At 40.3% G+C, this 18,730-nt stretch overlaps 1 protein-coding gene across 1 annotated transcript; it reads right to left on the bottom strand.

Moving 5' to 3' along the window:
* Positions 1 to 32: 32 nt before the first annotated feature.
* Positions 33 to 18,726, bottom strand: LOC141973796 (uncharacterized; the record flags this gene model as incomplete). Its single annotated transcript, XM_074932713.1, has 12 exons — positions 33 to 185; positions 1,150 to 1,356; positions 2,968 to 3,012; positions 4,967 to 5,090; positions 5,254 to 5,380; positions 6,664 to 6,900; positions 7,423 to 7,551; positions 10,078 to 10,206; positions 11,840 to 11,968; positions 15,750 to 15,878; positions 16,251 to 16,385; positions 18,660 to 18,726. Coding segments are annotated over 8 exons (1,026 nt in total), but the record flags the coding sequence as incomplete, so codon positions are not given.
* Positions 18,727 to 18,730: the final 4 nt, after the last annotated feature.

The raw sequence follows: 18,730 nt of genomic DNA on the forward strand, positions 1-18,730 counted from the left end.
AGTCCTACACATAAGCTTTTGGGGTCATTCGCTGCTGACCTCCTTTGTAGAGGATGTGGGGCTATCTCGAACCGGTAGCAAGTCACAATGACATGGAATATGGCTGGTTTTTGGAAGATCATAAGGATCCTGGCTGAAACGTCCACTGCTGCTGAATGCTCCCTGGACAATGCTGACTGCAGGTTCTGTGATAAAAGAGAGCACAAACATTCAGCACTAGAAATGGCAAACAGAAGGCAAACACTGTACTTCATTTCAGTTTGCATTACAAAACATCCACTCCTTTCTGCTTCAATATAAAGCCTTGCCATGCTGAGTCCTGAAATGCAGGTGTAGAAACAAAGGCTGATGTTAAGATGTTTGGGGTTTACACTAAGTTACACCTAGATGTGGGCTTTTACTGGCAGAAGCAAATAGAACAGCATCTGTCCTTTGTGTGTGGAAAAACTGAAAAAAAAACCCCAAAGGCCAAATCTGGGACTTTCAAGGTTTTATAAAAATGCTTAGAAGCACCATGGGGATATTGATGGATTTCAGAGGAATCTCTAATTGGGGACAGAAAAGGAAGTCGGTATCCTCTGACATGTGGCATACACTTTATTCCAGACCAGAGACCATTAGGATAACTAACATTCCACAAGACCCCAAGGTTTTCTGTAACTGCAGTAACTACAGTAATGCAGTAACTAGATAGGGCCCATATCAGTAAAATACTGTGTCTGTGGGTGAAGATGCTGTTCTTTCAGATCAAGAGGAGGAAACTGTTATTTTCTATCCCTTCCATACACTGACTCCAGCTGTGTTCAGTACTTACCAGCCTGATCTAGAGTTGAATTATACCGCAATCAAATGCTCATCTTATCTTTATGGTGTTGTGTAAAGAAAGGGTTTCAAACCAGGGAAATTCAGAGGTATCTCTAGGTTACAGAACAGAGCTGAACATATTTCAAACACTGTTCTTGTGAATTACACCACTTATCTCAAAAGAAGAATGTTGTTACAGCTTTTGCTCAGCAAATAGCATCTGAACATATTGTCCTTTTTGTCAGTGATTTTTCATGTGTTTTGATTAACGTAATTCAAAGAAAAAAAAAGTTCTGTGCTCTTTGTTCTTAACCTTCAACGTCTAGGAGTAGATTTTGTACTTACCAACTTCAGAAACATTTTTATTGGCTGAAGCAGAGCTGGCAATCTCAGCATATGGAGAGTCCCTGCGTGCTGGTGACTTCATTTCAACGTATCCACATTCAGAACTTTTTGGTACAAGAGTTGGTGGGTCTTTTATAGTAGCGTATGGGTTCTCAGAACTACTTAATGAGCAATTACTTAAACTGTATTCAGAGTTCTTCCCTAGATCTGCAAAAGGAGAATACATTACTCTCTCAAGCATGCTACATACTACGGACATTGCTAATAAACAGGGCATTCTTTAATTTTGAATTCTAAAAAGTCAGTCATAAATTAATATTTAAATGGAAACCGTCCATAACACTGCAAAATGGTTATACAGCAAAATTAAGGAAAGCAATTCTAACTGCTATGCTCTTTTGTGGCCTTAGTCTTGACATCAGCAAATTCTTGTTGCAAAGTCCAAGCACCTTCAATTCTGGTTAAAATAGCTAGCAACAAATACAAAAAATGTGTAGAATCAGTTTTTAATAGGCACTTCAAAATACTTTGTGCCTCTTCAAGTGCTGAACTCAGGACACTATTAGAAGATCCAAGACTGTTCCCAACAGCAGTGTCTGGGCAGGTGGTAACTTCTAGAGAAGGCCTGTTTGGTGTTTGTGGTTTGAGTATGCAGCCACACTGAAAGAGTAACCAGCTTCTCCTAAGTTTCCATAAGGTGCACACAGGTGAACTGAAAAGGAAACACCAGGTGGCTTGTCACTTCAAGATTTAGCTGAAGGGCAGGTAACTGTAGTTTAAGAGAAGACATAGTTTGTTATGCTGGGAAGAGATTTTGTGGCATCCCTGTTACTCTGTTCTCTGTGTTGTTTTGTGATATGCTGTGTTATTTAAGCTTTAGAGCTGAGACTTTCTCAGCTTGTTCCCAACTCCGAGTATCTAGTGTGAGACTGACCTTGGTGAACCTCTCAGTGGTTAGGTGCTCACAACTGTGACTCTTCTAAGGTATTTTAAATTGGCCTTCCCCTAATCCTCCAAGAAATGTCAGGGATAATAAATCACTCCTTCATCTTAACTGTCTTGTATTACACACAAGGTGAAAAACCAGCTGCTTTTGTCTACATATTTAACTCATAGATAATTCATATGGACTTAGTTGCACTTTTTTCATTGTTTAGACATCCAGGCATTCTAGTCACCCCTGCCATACCTTAATCATGTAACAAAAATAGCGGCACACACCAGTATAAGTGGTCCGGTATAAAGCCTTATGAGAAAACTGCAGAATTCACAAGATGAAAGTATCACCACTAACCTGAATTTCTGAAGCTTCGCCTTTCTTTCTATGTATTCCTATTTTGATATCCCTTCTGAAGGCCTGCACTGAATGTGATGAAGCACTGCAGGCTTGTAGTCATGCAGTTCTACACTGCCCAGGCCAGTTGCAAGAGAAATTGGTTCTCTTTTAAAGCCTTTCATCAGAGGCATCCTTACCTGTTTCACTAGGCTGAATTCAAGGGCCATCCCCCTTCTGCTGTCTAGAACAGAGCCATTGCATGACTTGATCCTTACAGAAACATTTGATCTATGTGACACACAGGGGACTTAGAAAGACTTGGTTTGGTTTGGGGGTGGTGGTGGGGGTGGTTTTGTTTTAGACCCTTCCCTCAAAAAAACAACAAAAAAAAGTAAACAAACTTCATTCATCGATTCAGTGTCTAGGAATAATTTCGTCTAAAATTATTTTATATTCTCTTCACAAAGAAACAAAAGATAATTGAGAAGAGTAAACTGAATGTCTACGTCACTTCATTTAAATGCATCAGAAAATAACCTCACCTGTCAGGGACTTTCCCAAATATCCCCTATCAAGTCCAAAAGCACCTAAGAAAAACGATATAAAAAACACAGTAGTTTTAAAATCAAAGAAAAGTGGTTAGATAACAGCTGCTAAAGCCTTAAGATTTGCTTTGGCACTAATGGCTACCTTAGCAGAATAATTCTTTTATAAGCACTGTGAAACTTCCCGGCATGGGGTTACAGAAGCATTGTTGCTATTTGTCTGCACACTTTCAAACAGTAGCTTCCCAAACAGAGAAGGTGGTTAAAGTCGTAAGGGAACCTCATAGATGTCACAAGGCATTATGCTTCCCCCAGTTACTCTTGAATGAGTCTCTAATAACTGCTGTTCGATTAAAGCATATTTTTTGTCTGGATAAATTGTTTCGACCAGAAAGGCATCCCACCTTGACCTGAAAATCTGCAAGTATGCAAAGTTTACTCCAATTCTTGCTACTGTGCTTGCACAGTTAATGACTCCCACTGTGTTGTCCAAGGTCACTCTCTTCCAGTCCCTTCTGCTGCAGGAATGGCCTAAACACCTAGCACCTAAGTCTACAGCTTTGCAATTATGTGCTAGCAACAGATTTCTCTCAATAGAAACACAGGTAATCAGCAATGCCTGACAACTGTCTTCAGAGGCCTGTCACTTACCTGGTTACTAATCCATTCAAATAGCTTTGATTGATACTATGGAGTGCTAATTTTTTAATCAGATTGTACTGTGATACAATGCTAGCAGCCTTACAAAAGCCTAAAATCATTTTACCTATATAGTATCTCTATAAACAAAATTCAGAGTTTCCAAGGACTAAGTCATGTTTCTTGAACAGACCTAAACCAATTAATTTTACTCCTACCCTGCTTTTATTTATCAGATCTCGTGTCAGCTGTTCTGTTGTTTTCACCAAGACTAATGCCTACTAGAGATATCCTAGTAATCCCATCTGATCTTCTAGAAAACAGATATAACATCAGCATTCATCCAGTCCTCTGGATCTCCCTGTTAATCAAGATCTACTGCAGTGGATTAACCACAGCCAATATCTCTTAAGAGTCTGAAGTGCTAGTACAAATGGTCTTAAGAAAATGTGAACACTCAAGCATTATGACTGAAACCCATTTTCTAAGAAAACTCAGGTCTGAGCCAGACGAAGGCTGGGGATGCGCAGGAAGAAACTGCTGCATACTGTTGTTCTGATTCTCAGAATCTGATACCGATTAGGATCAAAAATGAAGGTAATTAAATTATCTGAATTATACTAGTACTGAAAGTCCCTTTTAAGGCTTTCACTGGTCAGAGAGGTAATCCGTGCAATCCAGTCTTTTTTGGAATGCAGGAGACTGGGTAAGGACGGTAAGACAGCAAAGATATCATAAAGCAGGATAAAGCAACTCTCACCACTTCTTGGGCATTTTTCTTCTTAAGGACAGTGCTCTGTCTTTTAGCAAAGAGGAGCTTTAGCTGGGAAGATGCCCCTAGAATTTACATCTGAAGCAGCTCAGAGATGAGAAACTACTTTTTCAAGCACCGATTCCATTTGGTGTGGATTTAAAAAAAGAAAAGGGTATGCAAGCTCTCATTTATTTAACAAGAACATGCAATTTTGCCAAAGTAGACCCTCATTGTACAATACCCTACCAACTGTTTGAAACGAAGTCATAGTTTCAAACTATTAGTTTCCTTGAATGAAACTAATTAGTATGCAAATCTTCTAATAAAAATAGTACGAGACATTTTGCATATCATGTCTGCACTAGGCATCAAACCGATTAATTGTTCCTCACAAGGATTCACTTTTTCATCTCCAGGGGGGTACTGCCTTAAAGGAAGGTCAAACCCGTAACTCTGAACCTCACACACAGTCTAACAAGCCGGGTACTACCCTGAGTGGAGAACCAGGAAAACAAACATCCCTGCTTTCTAATCCATCCCAAACTGAATGAATAGCATTCACATTCTCCTCCTTTTTTTTTTTTTCCTCTTTTTTTTGGTTACCAAGCTCATTGAGGTAGCCACCATGTTTCCAGTCTGCAGGCAGTGTTCCTGTGTAGTCCATGACAGTTCCTCATTTTCCAGGTTGCACATTTTTAAGGTTCACAAACAGCTGATTGTTTTTTGCCTGTTTCACAGAAAGACAGGTAACAGAAACTGATGGGAAGTTGCTAAATTTCCAGATTATAATCAGGGAAAGCAAAAATAAACCAAATATGAAACATTAGGGAACAAAGTAAAATAAAACAAACGCTAATTTACACAGAAGCATCCAGATTTTTATGCTTTACCTTTGCTAGGGTCAGTCTGTCAATGTTGTTGACATGAGGTGGGGTAGTACATTGAGTTAGAGTATGATAACTAGGTTAGAGAAACAGGGACTGTTAGCATTTCCACCATTACTGTGAGGGATGGTTTCTGAAAAGAAAAAGAAAGGGAAATAAACAACTAAAAATAATATAGCAATTCTTTCACAGGTTATGTTTTTGACAGTGTTGCACTGATTGGAGAATCTGATTTAGAGTTTCTCAAAAAATCTAAAAATCTTGCATTCATTTAAAGAAATTAAGAGATATGGAGCAGGAACTGACTAGTCACATCCTCACTTTCAGCAAAGAGCATTCAAAAGTGTCACTTGCTCATGTCTCTTTCTGCTGTGGTCCCTCTTTTGCCTCTGTAGTCACGGCATTGTCCTAGTTATAGACACTTTTACCATCAAGTTCACAGCAACGTTTTCTGGTGCTGCAAGAGCACCATCACCTTTGCCATCAGCTGTCACTCCAACAACTATTTCTGCTGGTTTCTTTGCCTGATGCCCTTCTTAATAGATGTGTGCAAAAGACAGCTTTGCCTCGTTTCATGTACCCATTGCATCCCAACTCACATGCACGTTCATAGGTCGAAAACTCCTGGTTTGTTTCAAGAGCACTGTTCCTTCATTTCACCTGTTTCAAGTTCCAGCCACTCTGCTATCTGCTTCTCTACAGAACCTTGCCACAGCTCGTGTGAAATTCTGATTTTCTACAGTTACTGCAGTCTTTCTGTATTCAAGTTGTTGGCATTAAATTTAAAGTCTCAGTAGAAACCGCATTTTGCCACACTTTCCAATTCTGTTGAAAAACAGGCACAGAGGAATAGAAATGTCCATACTTCCACTGTTCAATGCAGAAAAACATTTGAGGGTGCAAAAGTTTTCACAGTGAGATGCATGGTCACTTTTTCATTACAGTGAACACCTTTTACCAGGGTAAACCACCTTCACGGTATCAAAAGCAGTGATTAAAAGACCACAATGCAGAACAAACTCAGCAGCTACGGATGCTGGAGCAGCATCCTTCTGAACTTGGGTGAACTGTCTCTGACAGCTGAAAGGTAAGCACCCAACTCTACCATCACATCCCACTGGTCTCATGTGCCCAGTTCACCAGCACCACTGTCTGTGTGGTCTCAGGGACTGCTCTCCTGTGAAAGGCAGTTGAGAGCAGTGTGTCAGTCGTCTTCTTACCAGGCACAACTGGAGAAGACAGCCTTTTCAAAATCAAGTATGTTTCTGCTCACCACAGCCCTCACTAATGTGAAAAGGTGAAATGGGCACATTCAAGCCCTGCTAGGGACAGATCTGAACCCCCTCAGAGCTTGGCTAAAAAAGCACAAAGTCATAAGATGGAGAAAAAAAACACCCTGTTCTAAATGTTACTTACCTGAAATGGTATAATCTGCATTGATGACCCTCATAGCCGGGGTCCAGGTCACTGCAGGCATGTCTGTTTCTTTTCCTTTCTGCTTGTGTCTGTAAATGATGAACAGCACCAGCAGGAAGAGCACAACCAGGACAGGAATGATGATGCCTGCTACAGCTCCTATCTGGTAAGAGGCAGCAGGGATGACAGTACTGGTACGACTTAAACTGTTCAAGTTTCCCACTGTAATTACACCAGCTGAAATACAAGAAGAAATTCAAATATGCGGCATAAATTCAGAAGTTTATGTGCCAGGAGCAGAAGACAATATTTCACTTCTACATTTTGCTGCTGATTTAACTTATTTAATAATGCCAAATCGGAACTATGTCAGAAACAAATATGAAGACAATCCTAGCCTTAAGAAAAAGCACAAATCTTCTTCACAGAAAGAGATACTGTCATGGAGTTGAAAAAGTAAGGACATTCTTCAGGCAAAAGCAAAGAGCAGGTAAAGCACATGCTCTATCAGCAGCTCTGGACAGCACAGCACTGTAAAACATTTCATGCAATCTACACTTGAGTGCTTTGCTCCAATAAACTATCACTATCTAATGCTTACAAAATCTACTGAATATATATAATTTAATAGAATGGACTACTTAAAACACACATGCCTTGTCAGATTAACTTAATGAATGATACAGCGATAACATCGAATAGGTTAATCCAAGTTGTATATAAAACAATTGCAATAATTTTATTGCATCTAGGCTTTACCTTGATCACACCTGGCCCCTTTCCAGCCTGGGCTGCAGTAACATGTTCCCGTCATGTGGTCACAGGTTGAGTTGTTCAGACAGTCACATACCTGCCGGCATCCATACCCATACGTACCTTGAGGACACTCTACAGAAAATAAGTGCAAATAAAAATCAGACACAGTCAGTACTTCGTACGTGGCCAGCAGATGGCAATGTGTTATTAGTGGTAGATGTCTATGGAAAAGATTGTCTTAGAAGTCCTCTCTGTGTGTATATATATATATATATATATATGTGTGTGTGTGTATGTGGAGGAAAGGAGAGGAAAAGAAGGAAATTGTATTCCGGAGTGATTTTCCTTTACCTGTAATTTTGCTGCCACTAAGGCAGTTAAATTAGGACAGAAAAAAAAAAAAAAAAACAAAAAAAAAAAACACAACCAAACCCAAACCAGAAAAGATTAAAAGGGTAGAAGCCAGTGAAGAAATGGACAAAATGTGAACAAGGTGCCAGTTCCACGCCAGAATGTCAGGGCTCCCTGGTTACTCAGATACCCGTGCTTGAAAAATCCACATGACCACATGAATGGAGCCAGACATCTGCCTGCTGTCATGTCATATGACAGATATGCTGACGTGGTAAAAGAGCAAAAGCTAAAAGGTGTAAGAATGAGACGAATATACACTACGCATTTATATAAAAATAAAAATGCTCCTAGGCTGCTTGTAGCATACTTTGATATTGTAATGTATACACTGAGAAACCACCTATAGTACAAAAATGCTAAATTATGAAAAATAAGCTAATTGGAAGAGTTTTACATGGTTTTTTTTAATCTCCCAGAATTACGTGCATAAATTACAGAGCAAATTGTCTCCTACATCGTGTAATTATCATGGTAGAGAATTATCCTACACTGATAAAAATTGTTTCTTTTACAGTGCCACCTCTGCTACTTTGTGGCTTGTTACATTATTGTAGTTCTGATGGTTTGAGGAAGTGTGGCATTCTTCACCTTCTGAGACACAATTTTCTGAAATCTCTCAGGAGTTTGTGACTATATTAATTTGGTTTTGGCTTTTAAATAGAATATAACTCATTTTTATGTACTATGTATTTACAAGATAATGTAACAAAATAGGTACCAGAGAAATGTTCTTTGCAGTCTTGATAAATCAGACTCATGCAGAATTTCATGCTTATATACACCTTCTCCTTCTCTTGGTTACATTCAATAAAACAAGATTACAGCTACTGAAGTCAATGGCTGGGCAAAAGCCATCATGCCATAACATATTTAGTCATTTTGAAATCTGGATTGGAATGAAAAGTCAGTATTTTAAACTGATGTTCAAATTCAGAAGTACCAAAACATGTAGTTCAGTATTTTTAAATCAGTATTATAAAATTATAGTATAAAACAGAAAATTTATAAAACATAATAATCAAGTTAGATTTGCCAAAGTATTCAAAATTAATTCTTGATACCACAACATCAAGAGAGGATCTTAAAAAGTTCATCTTTTCCTAAATATTATTGCTCTTTTGAAATGACACACTGAAATCAACAGAGTAGAATAAGAAAATACAAATTGCTAATAATTACATGTTGCCCGTTATTGTTTCGCTGAAATAAATATATTCTTCTAAACCATTCAGACCGTGTTGCAACTGTCTTTTTCTTTGGGAAAAAAAATCCACTTCCAAATTTTTAGTGGTTCTGCCATAGATGTTCTTTAGCCTTAAAAACATAACTCCTTTTGCAGCTGGGGCTGGACCCACTGCTGAGGGAATAAAGTGTGTCTATGGGGATGGTAACCTCCCCCCCTTCTGTCACTGTGCTGCCAAGTGTGACCCATGCTATCTCGGCCACTGCACAACACATCCAGATGCAGCTAAATCAGTCCTGGTTATGGGTAGTAAGTAGTGTCCTCCACACATCAAAAGCAAAGCCTTGTGCACAATGCTGATGCCAAAGACGGGTTTAAAGCTCCACAATAGTGGGTTGAATGGATTGCGTCCCACTGAAGCATAATGCATGAAGTGTGGGAGCACCACTAGTGTTAGCAGAAGTTGGGACTAACAGTTCTGTGCCTATGAGCCTGATGATTTTTAATGTTGTACAACAGTATACCACCATGATATCAGTGGTGTTTGTTCTTGATTTTCTTGCGTAAAGAATCACACACATATGAAAACAGAATGCCATCTGTTACACTTTTATAATCCAGTTGTATTGTAAAACCCCATTGCCAAGATTAATTTTATCTACTAGGACGGATGTGGTAAAAAACTTCCTTAGTTTTCTAACTATTAGTTTTCATTGTGGTTTATGCTAATGACAATTACTTGGATTCATTTGTTACTGTTACATGACAGAGTTGTGGGGGTTTTTAGCGTCGTGTCCAAAGCAAGTAGAATGTTGTACAGATGCCTCTTACGTGTAGACACAAATTGAAAGAAACAGCCATCACAATCCTAATCAGTCTGAAGAACTAACTGCGGGCTTTTGTCCGTGTGGAAAAAGCCTAGGTCCAACTCCTGAAGCTCCTTCTCCATCAGAATTCCCACTGAAGCCAAGAGGCTCTATCACAAGACCAGCCAAAACAACAGAGTCAGCTCAGGGTTTAGTATTTGCTATCAGGCACAAACAATTCCCGTCCCTACTCACTCTGCTCGCAGCGCTTCCCCATGAACCCTGTGCGGCACGTGCACTGCCCACTGATGTGGTCGCAGTCGGCTCCGTTCTGACATTGGCATACCAATGCGCAGTCCCTCCCACGAAACCCTAGAGGACATCCTGGAACACAAGGAGGGGGAGGGGAAAAGGAGTGAAACAACTGCTCTAGAAATAAAATACAAATACTCTGGCTAAGTGTGTTATCGAAGAGTCATTTCTGTAGCCCTGCTACTCAGCATGGCATCCTACAACCGTTGGGCAAAAACTACATAAAAATCAGGTTGAGAAATTGTCTGGACAGCAGATGTTGAGAATAAGGCAGCAAGAAGGGATCCTCGAAGAAACGGGTTTAAGAAGATATCTGAAGGATGAGAAAGAGAGAGGGTAGTTTGTGAACCACAGCAGGGAGTCTGTTCAGTGATGCATGAACCTTTGGACATATCTTCTGCACAGTTGATGCTGAAGCATAAAAAAATTAAAATAATAACATATTGTATCTCAGCTCCTCACCAAGATACCGTTTCAGTAGGAACAAGACATATCACCACAAAGAGATCATTATTCACCAGCAGGAAGCAAAATAACCACGACAGGTGACAGCTGAACCAGTACAGTGAATGTCTTACAGAGCTGCATCCATATGGCCCTATAATATATCTGTTACTTCCTGCCACTATGACGTTATTCACTTGGAAAAGAAGAGTTCTGATTTTATGAAAAACATGTAAACACCGAATGCAAAACACGTTTAGCAGTCTTATTTTTCTTGAGTTCAGAGATAATGGCTATGCCCAGATTACAGACAGTGGGGGTGTCTGCATTAGAGATAAACCAATTGAAACTGTAATATGATACAGGTAAGAAGACAACTTTATCAATATCTATCTCTAAGAAATGTTTATTTCTCAATAAACGCCGTATACCTACACCCAGTCAGTGCACAGCTTGTATTTTTATTTTAATGAAAAGCTCTTGGAAAAAAAAATCATTAACGTGTTGATTACATGAATAAAATTCCAAACCAAATTATAACATTACAGTCTAGTGAAGTTACGTTTCTTATTTCCAAATAAAGTAGCTTCTACGTCAGTGTCTGAATTACAGGTGCTGAGCTAGAGCTCTTCCAATTGCCCCCCTGAGGTAGCAATTAACAGATAGAGGATGTACTATATGATCACTCTGCAGTGACAACAGGGACTGTGCCTCAGTGACCACGGCCACAGCTAAGACAGAAGCTACTCTCACGGCTTTAGTCAGCTCTGTGTTACCTTACAATCTTGGTTGTTGGGTCCCTGCTGCTAGAGTACTCCTTGGGGAGGTTTCAAAGAGAGAAGGAATTACATGGTAGCGTCATCCCACCCTGTGGGGAATGCCTGCAGAGCTGACACCACCCATGCTTCAAACTGCAGCCATAACCACACATCTGCAGTGGCAGCTTGTGAATGTCAGAGTCATTCATCCGGCATTCGTACATGCCAGACTCTTTCACAGGGATGCCCGGCTGCAGCCAGAAGCTGTCTTACTCTGAAGGCCGGCAAAATGGGAGCCCAAATGCAGTGCTCGGCACTCTCTCAGTGCTTACACAGGGGTCTCCCCTGCAACCATGGAGGTAACGTGCTGCACCTTCTGGATCAAAAAAGGTCCAGCAGCATGGGTTAAAGATTAGATGGGTTATAGATTAAAGCGTGAAAGTACTGAAGGAAAACTCTGTCAGTGATTTTTAGACTAAGAACGGGCAACAAAAGTCACTTACTTTGTGTACAATACAGGCCAGTCCATCCCGGGGTACATTTGCACTCCCCATCAAAGGCACTGCAGTAAGCTCCATTATGGCAGTTGCACGTGTGGATGCAGTTTGGTCCCCAGTGGGAAGGTGGGCAAGCTAAAACAACTCAGAGCAATTAATGAATCTCAAATGACCAAGATCCTTGATACTCATGAATAGAGCTACTTACATTCACATATGAGCACCACTTTGTTTATCTCTTGGTTTCTGCTGTTTTTCTTTTAAATGCATTTTTTGGGCAGCTTCAATTCTGAGTAAATAGCCACAGATTTTTTTGGTCTTTAACTAAGGAATCGTTTTACTCTAAATACAAAAGTGCTGAAAAAGACTGAATGTGTGGAAGAAAACAGTGATACATACTTGATACTTAGTAACCAGGACACACATAGCATCTTTCTCATAGAGAAAGCCATGTAAGAATAGAAAGCCAAATACAATTTTACTGACTGCTTTAAGAAAACCTCATCGTGAATGAATTTGATACTGTGTACTGCCATTAGAATAGTGAAATGGTTCCAAAATGCTAGTTACTATTCAGAGACAGCAAAAGATCATCACAGAATCCTAGAATGGTTTGGGTTGGAAGGGACATGAAAGATCATCTAGTTCCACCCCCCTGCCATGGGCAGGGACACCTTTCACTAGACCAGGTTGCTCAAAGGTCTGTCCAGCCTGGCCTCGAACACTGCCAGGGAGGGAGGGGGCAGCCACAACTTCTCTGGGCAACGTGTTGCTGTGCCTCACCACCCTCACAGAAAGAATTTCTGTCTTGTATCTAAGCTAGATCTACTCTCTTTCAGTTTAAAACTATTGCCCCTTGTCCTATCACCACTTTCCCCAATAAAGAGTCCCTCCCCATCTTTCCTGTAGGCCCCCTTTAAGTACTGGAAGGCTGCTATAAGGTCTCCCCAGAGCTGAACAGGCTGAACAGCCCCAAGTCTCTCATCCTGTCCTCATAGCAGAGGTGCTCCTCTGAATTCGCTCAAGCAGCTCAATGTCCTCCTTATGATGGGGACCCCAGAGCTGAACACAGTGCTCCAGGTGGGGTCTCACAAGAGCAGAGCAGAGGGGCAGAATCACCTCCCTTGACCTGCTGGCCATGGTTCTCCGGATGCAGCCCAGGACATAGTTGGCCTTCTGCACTGCAAACGCACATTACTGGCTCACAGTTAGTTCTCCATCCACTAACACTCCCAAGTTCCTTCTCCGCACATCACCCAGACCATGTTTGCGCTTGGGATTGCCCTGACCCATGTGCGGGACCTTGCCCTTCGCCTTGCTGAGCTTCATGAGGTTTGCACGGCTCCACCTCTCAAGCCTGTCAGGGTCTCTCTGGACGGCACATCCCCTCCCTCCAGCACGTTGATCGCACCACTCAGCTGGGTCTCACTGGCAAACTTGCTGAGGGTGCGCTCAATCCCACTGCCCGTGTCACCAACAAAGACGATAAACAGTACCAGTCCCCACACCGACCCCTGAGGTATCCCCCTCATCACTGCTTTCCACTTGGACATCAAGCCGCTGACCAACAGCTCCTTGCGTGCAACCATCCAGCCAATCCACCAAGTGGTTCATCCATCAAATCCATTTTCTTCATGTCACAATGTCACTAAGTGCAGAGGGCACTGTAAGAAAAGCCCCTTTCTACTGATTAGGATTCACGTCTTGGGGTCTTTGCTGCTTTTAGTAAAGAGATGCATAATTTAAGAATAGTTTTGTGGAAGTACAGCACAAGTATTTCATAGGAGACGAGACACAGGTCAGACATGGAAGCCTTAGCTTCATTCCTGTTTAAATTTAAAAAGGGCTGGTAACTCCATGTTGTTTACTGATTTGTTGTCCAGAGACCTGTCTGAGAGCATAAGAATCCTTTGATTAATCCTTTAAGCATTTGCATAATGACTCATCTATGTGTGGGCTGTATTTTTGCAAAGCATTATCCTCGCCCAAATTTCACTTCATTAATAGGCTATGTTCTATTGAAAAAAGAGTATTGTTTGGTTTTTTGTTGTTTCCACTTCAGTTGTGCCTTGTAATAATTTTTATTGCAGTTTTGTGTTTGAAATTAGTGGTCAACTAAGAAGGAATGTAAATCACATACAGAGGAAAGGTCAGAAGTTTCAAAAAGGTCGCTAGTTCCAAAAGAAATTAATGGAATCAGTATTTTCCATGTGAACGAAAGGCCTTTATACAAAGCAAATAAACTTCCTCTGTTACAGTCCATGAGCACAGCCTCAGTAGACACTTCCATTCATATTGCTGGCACCATTTTCTTGTTATTGATTCAGTGAGTAAGTCCCTCCTCCTCCTAAATACCCCTATTCTGCTACGCTCCCAACTACCTACTTATTTTACCATAAAAACACGGAACTTTGTTGCTACTGGCTTCCACAGGAATAGGCCCAAGATTTATTTTGGTATCATATTGAGTTGTGCATGCTAATCACTTTGCAGAATTTAGCCAGCAAAGGTTTTTTTCCAAAATGACCAGATGTTACATTGCACTGGTACAGAGCCAGTTAAACTAGACCAGTCAAACTGTAAATTATATAAAGCAATGAGGCATGTTATTAGCAAGTGCACCTCCCTGGAAACCCCAGCACAATGCCTTTTGAATTTTGACATATCAGGGTCTGGTGCAGCTTCTTTTATTCATAAAAATGGGTTGACTGAAATTTTGGCATGCACGTGTTCCAGACTGTATGGATTTTGGTAACTTATGGAATTGGGTACGATTCTTGTGAGAATTTTACTTTATTCATTCATTTATTTATTTATTTCCTGTCATTAGTAATTTGCATAGACCCAGCAAGGCATCCGGACAATGCCTAATTATTTAATAAAACTCTACGGGACACATGCAAAGTAGCGCCTAGACCTTCTCCTTTTTAAGTCAGTAACAAAGTCTTCACTGTGTTTAGCACACCAAGACAGTACTCATTGAGTGAGGTAGAATTACACTAAAAATGGGTATCTGTGAAACATTTATAAAAGGAAGAAAGAGAAATCCATCAGAAAGTTATAAGCCCTTAAGAAAGTAATTCTGAAAAAGCTCGTAACAAAATGTTCACACGTTTAACAAAAATAAGGATGGTGTTGCAGCCAGAGCACTAACTTCTATGTGAGAAAATCTTGGCTTTGTTCTGAGCCTTGCCAGTAGCTCTTTATGGAACTGTAGCAAGACACAACACCCTGTATTTCCGTGCCTCAGCTCCTTATCTGTAAAACAGTACCTCTGTTACTCATAAGACTGTCCTGAGGATACAAGCCCTGGCATGTTCACAACACTACTGTGATAAGACTAAATAATTACAGACAAGTAAACAACAGATCAAGAACCCTCTCTGCAGGGCAAGATTCATCAACTCACAGACTTTTCCATGTTGGGAGAGACCTCCAGCATCACCTAGTCAAAGGATCTTCAACAATGATCATTTCACAACCTCTTCCAGGCTGGAGACTTCAGAGCTCCTCTGGACAGTTACTTGCTGAGCTTGACCACTTTCACAATAAGGATTTTTTAACTTGTATCTAGTAAAAGTCACCCTTGCTGCAAACTGTGAGCGCTGCCTCTTGCCTTTTCACAGTGCACTTCTGAAATAAGTCTGATCCAGCTTCTCTACAACTCTTCTTTGGGCCGTGGAAGACTGAAAACTGATTGCTCTGGTGGTATGCTCCGGCCCACTTACTAGAAAAATCATAGTGCAGATGTGCTTCTGATAGTACCGATGAAATGCAGAAAAGTTGAGGATCTCTTCCTTATACACTATTAAGTCCTCATTTCTGACTTAGACAATGTTTCTTTAGCAAAAAGTAGAGAATTCAAATAGCCAAACCCTGATTGTTTTAAAAATAAAGGGAAAAAGCAGGTACTTACGCTGAAAGCAGTCACTACCAATCCAGCCAGGGTAACACTGACAGGATCTATCAACAGGATTACATGTTCCATTATTGGTGCAGGTGCATATTCCAATGCAGTTCTTGCCGAATCTGCCACTGGGACATACTGAGAACAAGTTTCAGAGTTAGAACTCCTTGGAATCAGAACAAGACTGTATTTTCTTTATTTCAAGAGAAAACAACTGATCTTTAGATCAAGAAACACATCGCTTACTCTAATGTTAAAGTAAGGCATTAGAAATTCTGGTAAGCCCTCCAGATATACTTGTTACACAAATAATACAAATAAGAATACAGGGGGTTTCATACTTAAGGATCAAATGTTCAAACAGCTTAAACCTGTTCAAGAATCCTTATTTATAAACTGCACATACTACAACAGAAAAACTATTGGTTTTATAGTTTCCAAGTGATGGAATGAACATTATTACAGGGCTTGGTCCCTGCATCCCAGAAAAGTCTTTATTCCAACTTGTACCTTCATTACAGAGGGCTCCTGTAAATCCAGGTAAGCAGTCACATAAGCCAGTAATATGGCGGCAGGGACCACTACTGTGTACACACTGGGGGCATGTCTGGCTGCAGCGGTGTCCACAAAACCCAGGGGAACAAACTGGAATCAGAAAGAACAAAGTGTCATTGCATCCTGCACTTCCTATTACAGCCAGGAACTACTCTTCAGTGCACTTGTTCCTGACTTTGAATTAGGTCTGCTTTCTAAATACACAAGAGTTGCAGTGGTGGTTATTATTCACTCAGTTCAATGCTTGACGCTCAAGAAAGGAGATTTGCTCATCTTCCTCAAGGGTTTACTATATTCTAGTTAGTAATGACTTCACTGACATTCTATTATTTGTCTGGCCACACTGTACTTTGGCTATGTTTGAAATGCTTATATACTGTATAAATTATATTATATGATACATAGAAGAATATATAATTATATAATTTACATATAATGATGTAATATGTTATGATTATATATTATAAAATTGCCTATACATTATATATCCTCTACAACATGAAAAATGCATATTTTAAAGCATATTTGAAGAAAAGTAATTCAAAAAAATAGAGTGGATAGTTTTATCAGTAGATGAATAGGGTCATTCCAGACCTTAACTTCTTAGGTGTTTCCTAATTTGGAATACAAACAGCCATTACTGCACCGAGAGAAACGTACAAACGTTTTCCAATCCTCCTTCATTTGGGTACCCACTATACTCATTACGTGGTACAGACAGCTATGCATCACCTAACTTTTAGAGAAGCTGATACCAGAAATACAGAGTTGTCCACTTAATTCTTATACAAAAGGCACTAGTTTCTTAAAAGAAAGAAAAAAATGGGAAAAAAGAAAAGGCTGTCACATAAAATTTCCTTCTTTGTTGCTCTAATCCCTCTTGGTGATTATTTCCTGATAAATTAAAATATTAGGTAATGCATCAAGAGAGATACCTGTTGCAGAGCAGCAGTTAGCACTGATGAAAACTAACTTGGAATCTTTTCAATATTTTAATTTCATTCAAGATTTAGTCGTTTAATTATGCACTTGATACAAGTCATGTGGCCAGATCTCTCTAGAGGTGAACTTTTCCAAGTGAAACAGTGCCAAAAGGTCTTCCTGTTTACTGAAAAGGCACTTTCTGACTGGGATCCAAATTATTTGTATGACCTTTGTCTTCCCAGCCTCCAGACGGTGCCATCAGAGAGGGGCTCCGAGAGCCACTGGACTGGAAGCCTCTCGTCCAGGTTGTAGGCACAGCTCCAAAACACAGGGAACATTTTTACATGTAGCGTTAGTCTGCTTTTGGATTAGCCGATTAACTGTGAGGCTTTAAGAGATTAGATAGTGAGAATAATTACTGCACTTAGTTAGCAATGCTTAAGGAATACTAACGCCACACTAATGTGTGTAGTAGTAGTGTCACAGGCAGTCACATTCTTCAGCTTGAAATCTTGCCATTCCCGGACTTCATCCTCTTCTGGTTCTCCTTCTACAGGCTAGTAACCATTTCATGTTGTCGCCTGCCTTCTAAGCATCTTTTGGAGGACCTAGTGGCATGCCTACATGGCCTTACTCCACCTGCTTCTTAACCCTGTTTCTGGGAGACCTCCTCTGAAAACAGGACTAACCTCCAGGTGCAGAGGACTCACATTGTTCTTCTCTGAACACTTTGCCATCACAGCTTCAACAATTCAAGCTGAAGACAGCTAGACCGCTGGCAAACTGACACAAATCTTGGGAAGATAGGTATTGCGCACACCACCTCATTTCTGCCTCCCTGTTTCTGGTATGATGTGCCTCAGTTCATCTGTATCTCTCTTCTTGTGACATTTAAATTTTACAGAGACAAATTCTTCAAATGCAACTGTGGGTACCTATGATAACCTCTACTTACTGTGAGGCCTGATCCCACTGGCCATTCTTTCCTGTTTCAAAGTAAGTGTTTAAAAAAGACCAATAATTAAGCCAATGATTCCTACCAGATCCAACACGAAGCTAAGATTTCTAGCTTGTGAAACTCACTCACCTGCCAAAACATGTATTACAAAATGAATGTGCATCAATCACATTTGGAAATGCTTGCCTTTAGAATGGAATCCTCTACCACATTTGTTTCTTAGACATAATGACATCATGGGACAGACAGGGAATAAAAGTGAAGTTGTACCATAACAAGAGGAGCACTACCAGTTGGAAACATTTCTTACTTTCACATAATACTTATTCCCATATATTCATACATTTTGACAAAATGTCCAATCAAGGAGTGCTTCAATAGTACGTCATACTACAATCAACAAAGCATTATGATATTACATCACATGTATCCAAGTAAGGGAGGGAGAGACAAAGATTTTAAAGCGTTTATTTTGTCCTTACTGCCTCTGTATCCTGGTGCACACTCACAGATTCCATCATCTGGAGAGCAGGATGCTCCGTTTTTGCAGTAT

This window comes from Athene noctua, chromosome Z, assembly GCF_965140245.1.
Source record: "Athene noctua chromosome Z, bAthNoc1.hap1.1, whole genome shotgun sequence".
NCBI lineage: Eukaryota > Metazoa > Chordata > Aves > Strigiformes > Strigidae > Athene > Athene noctua.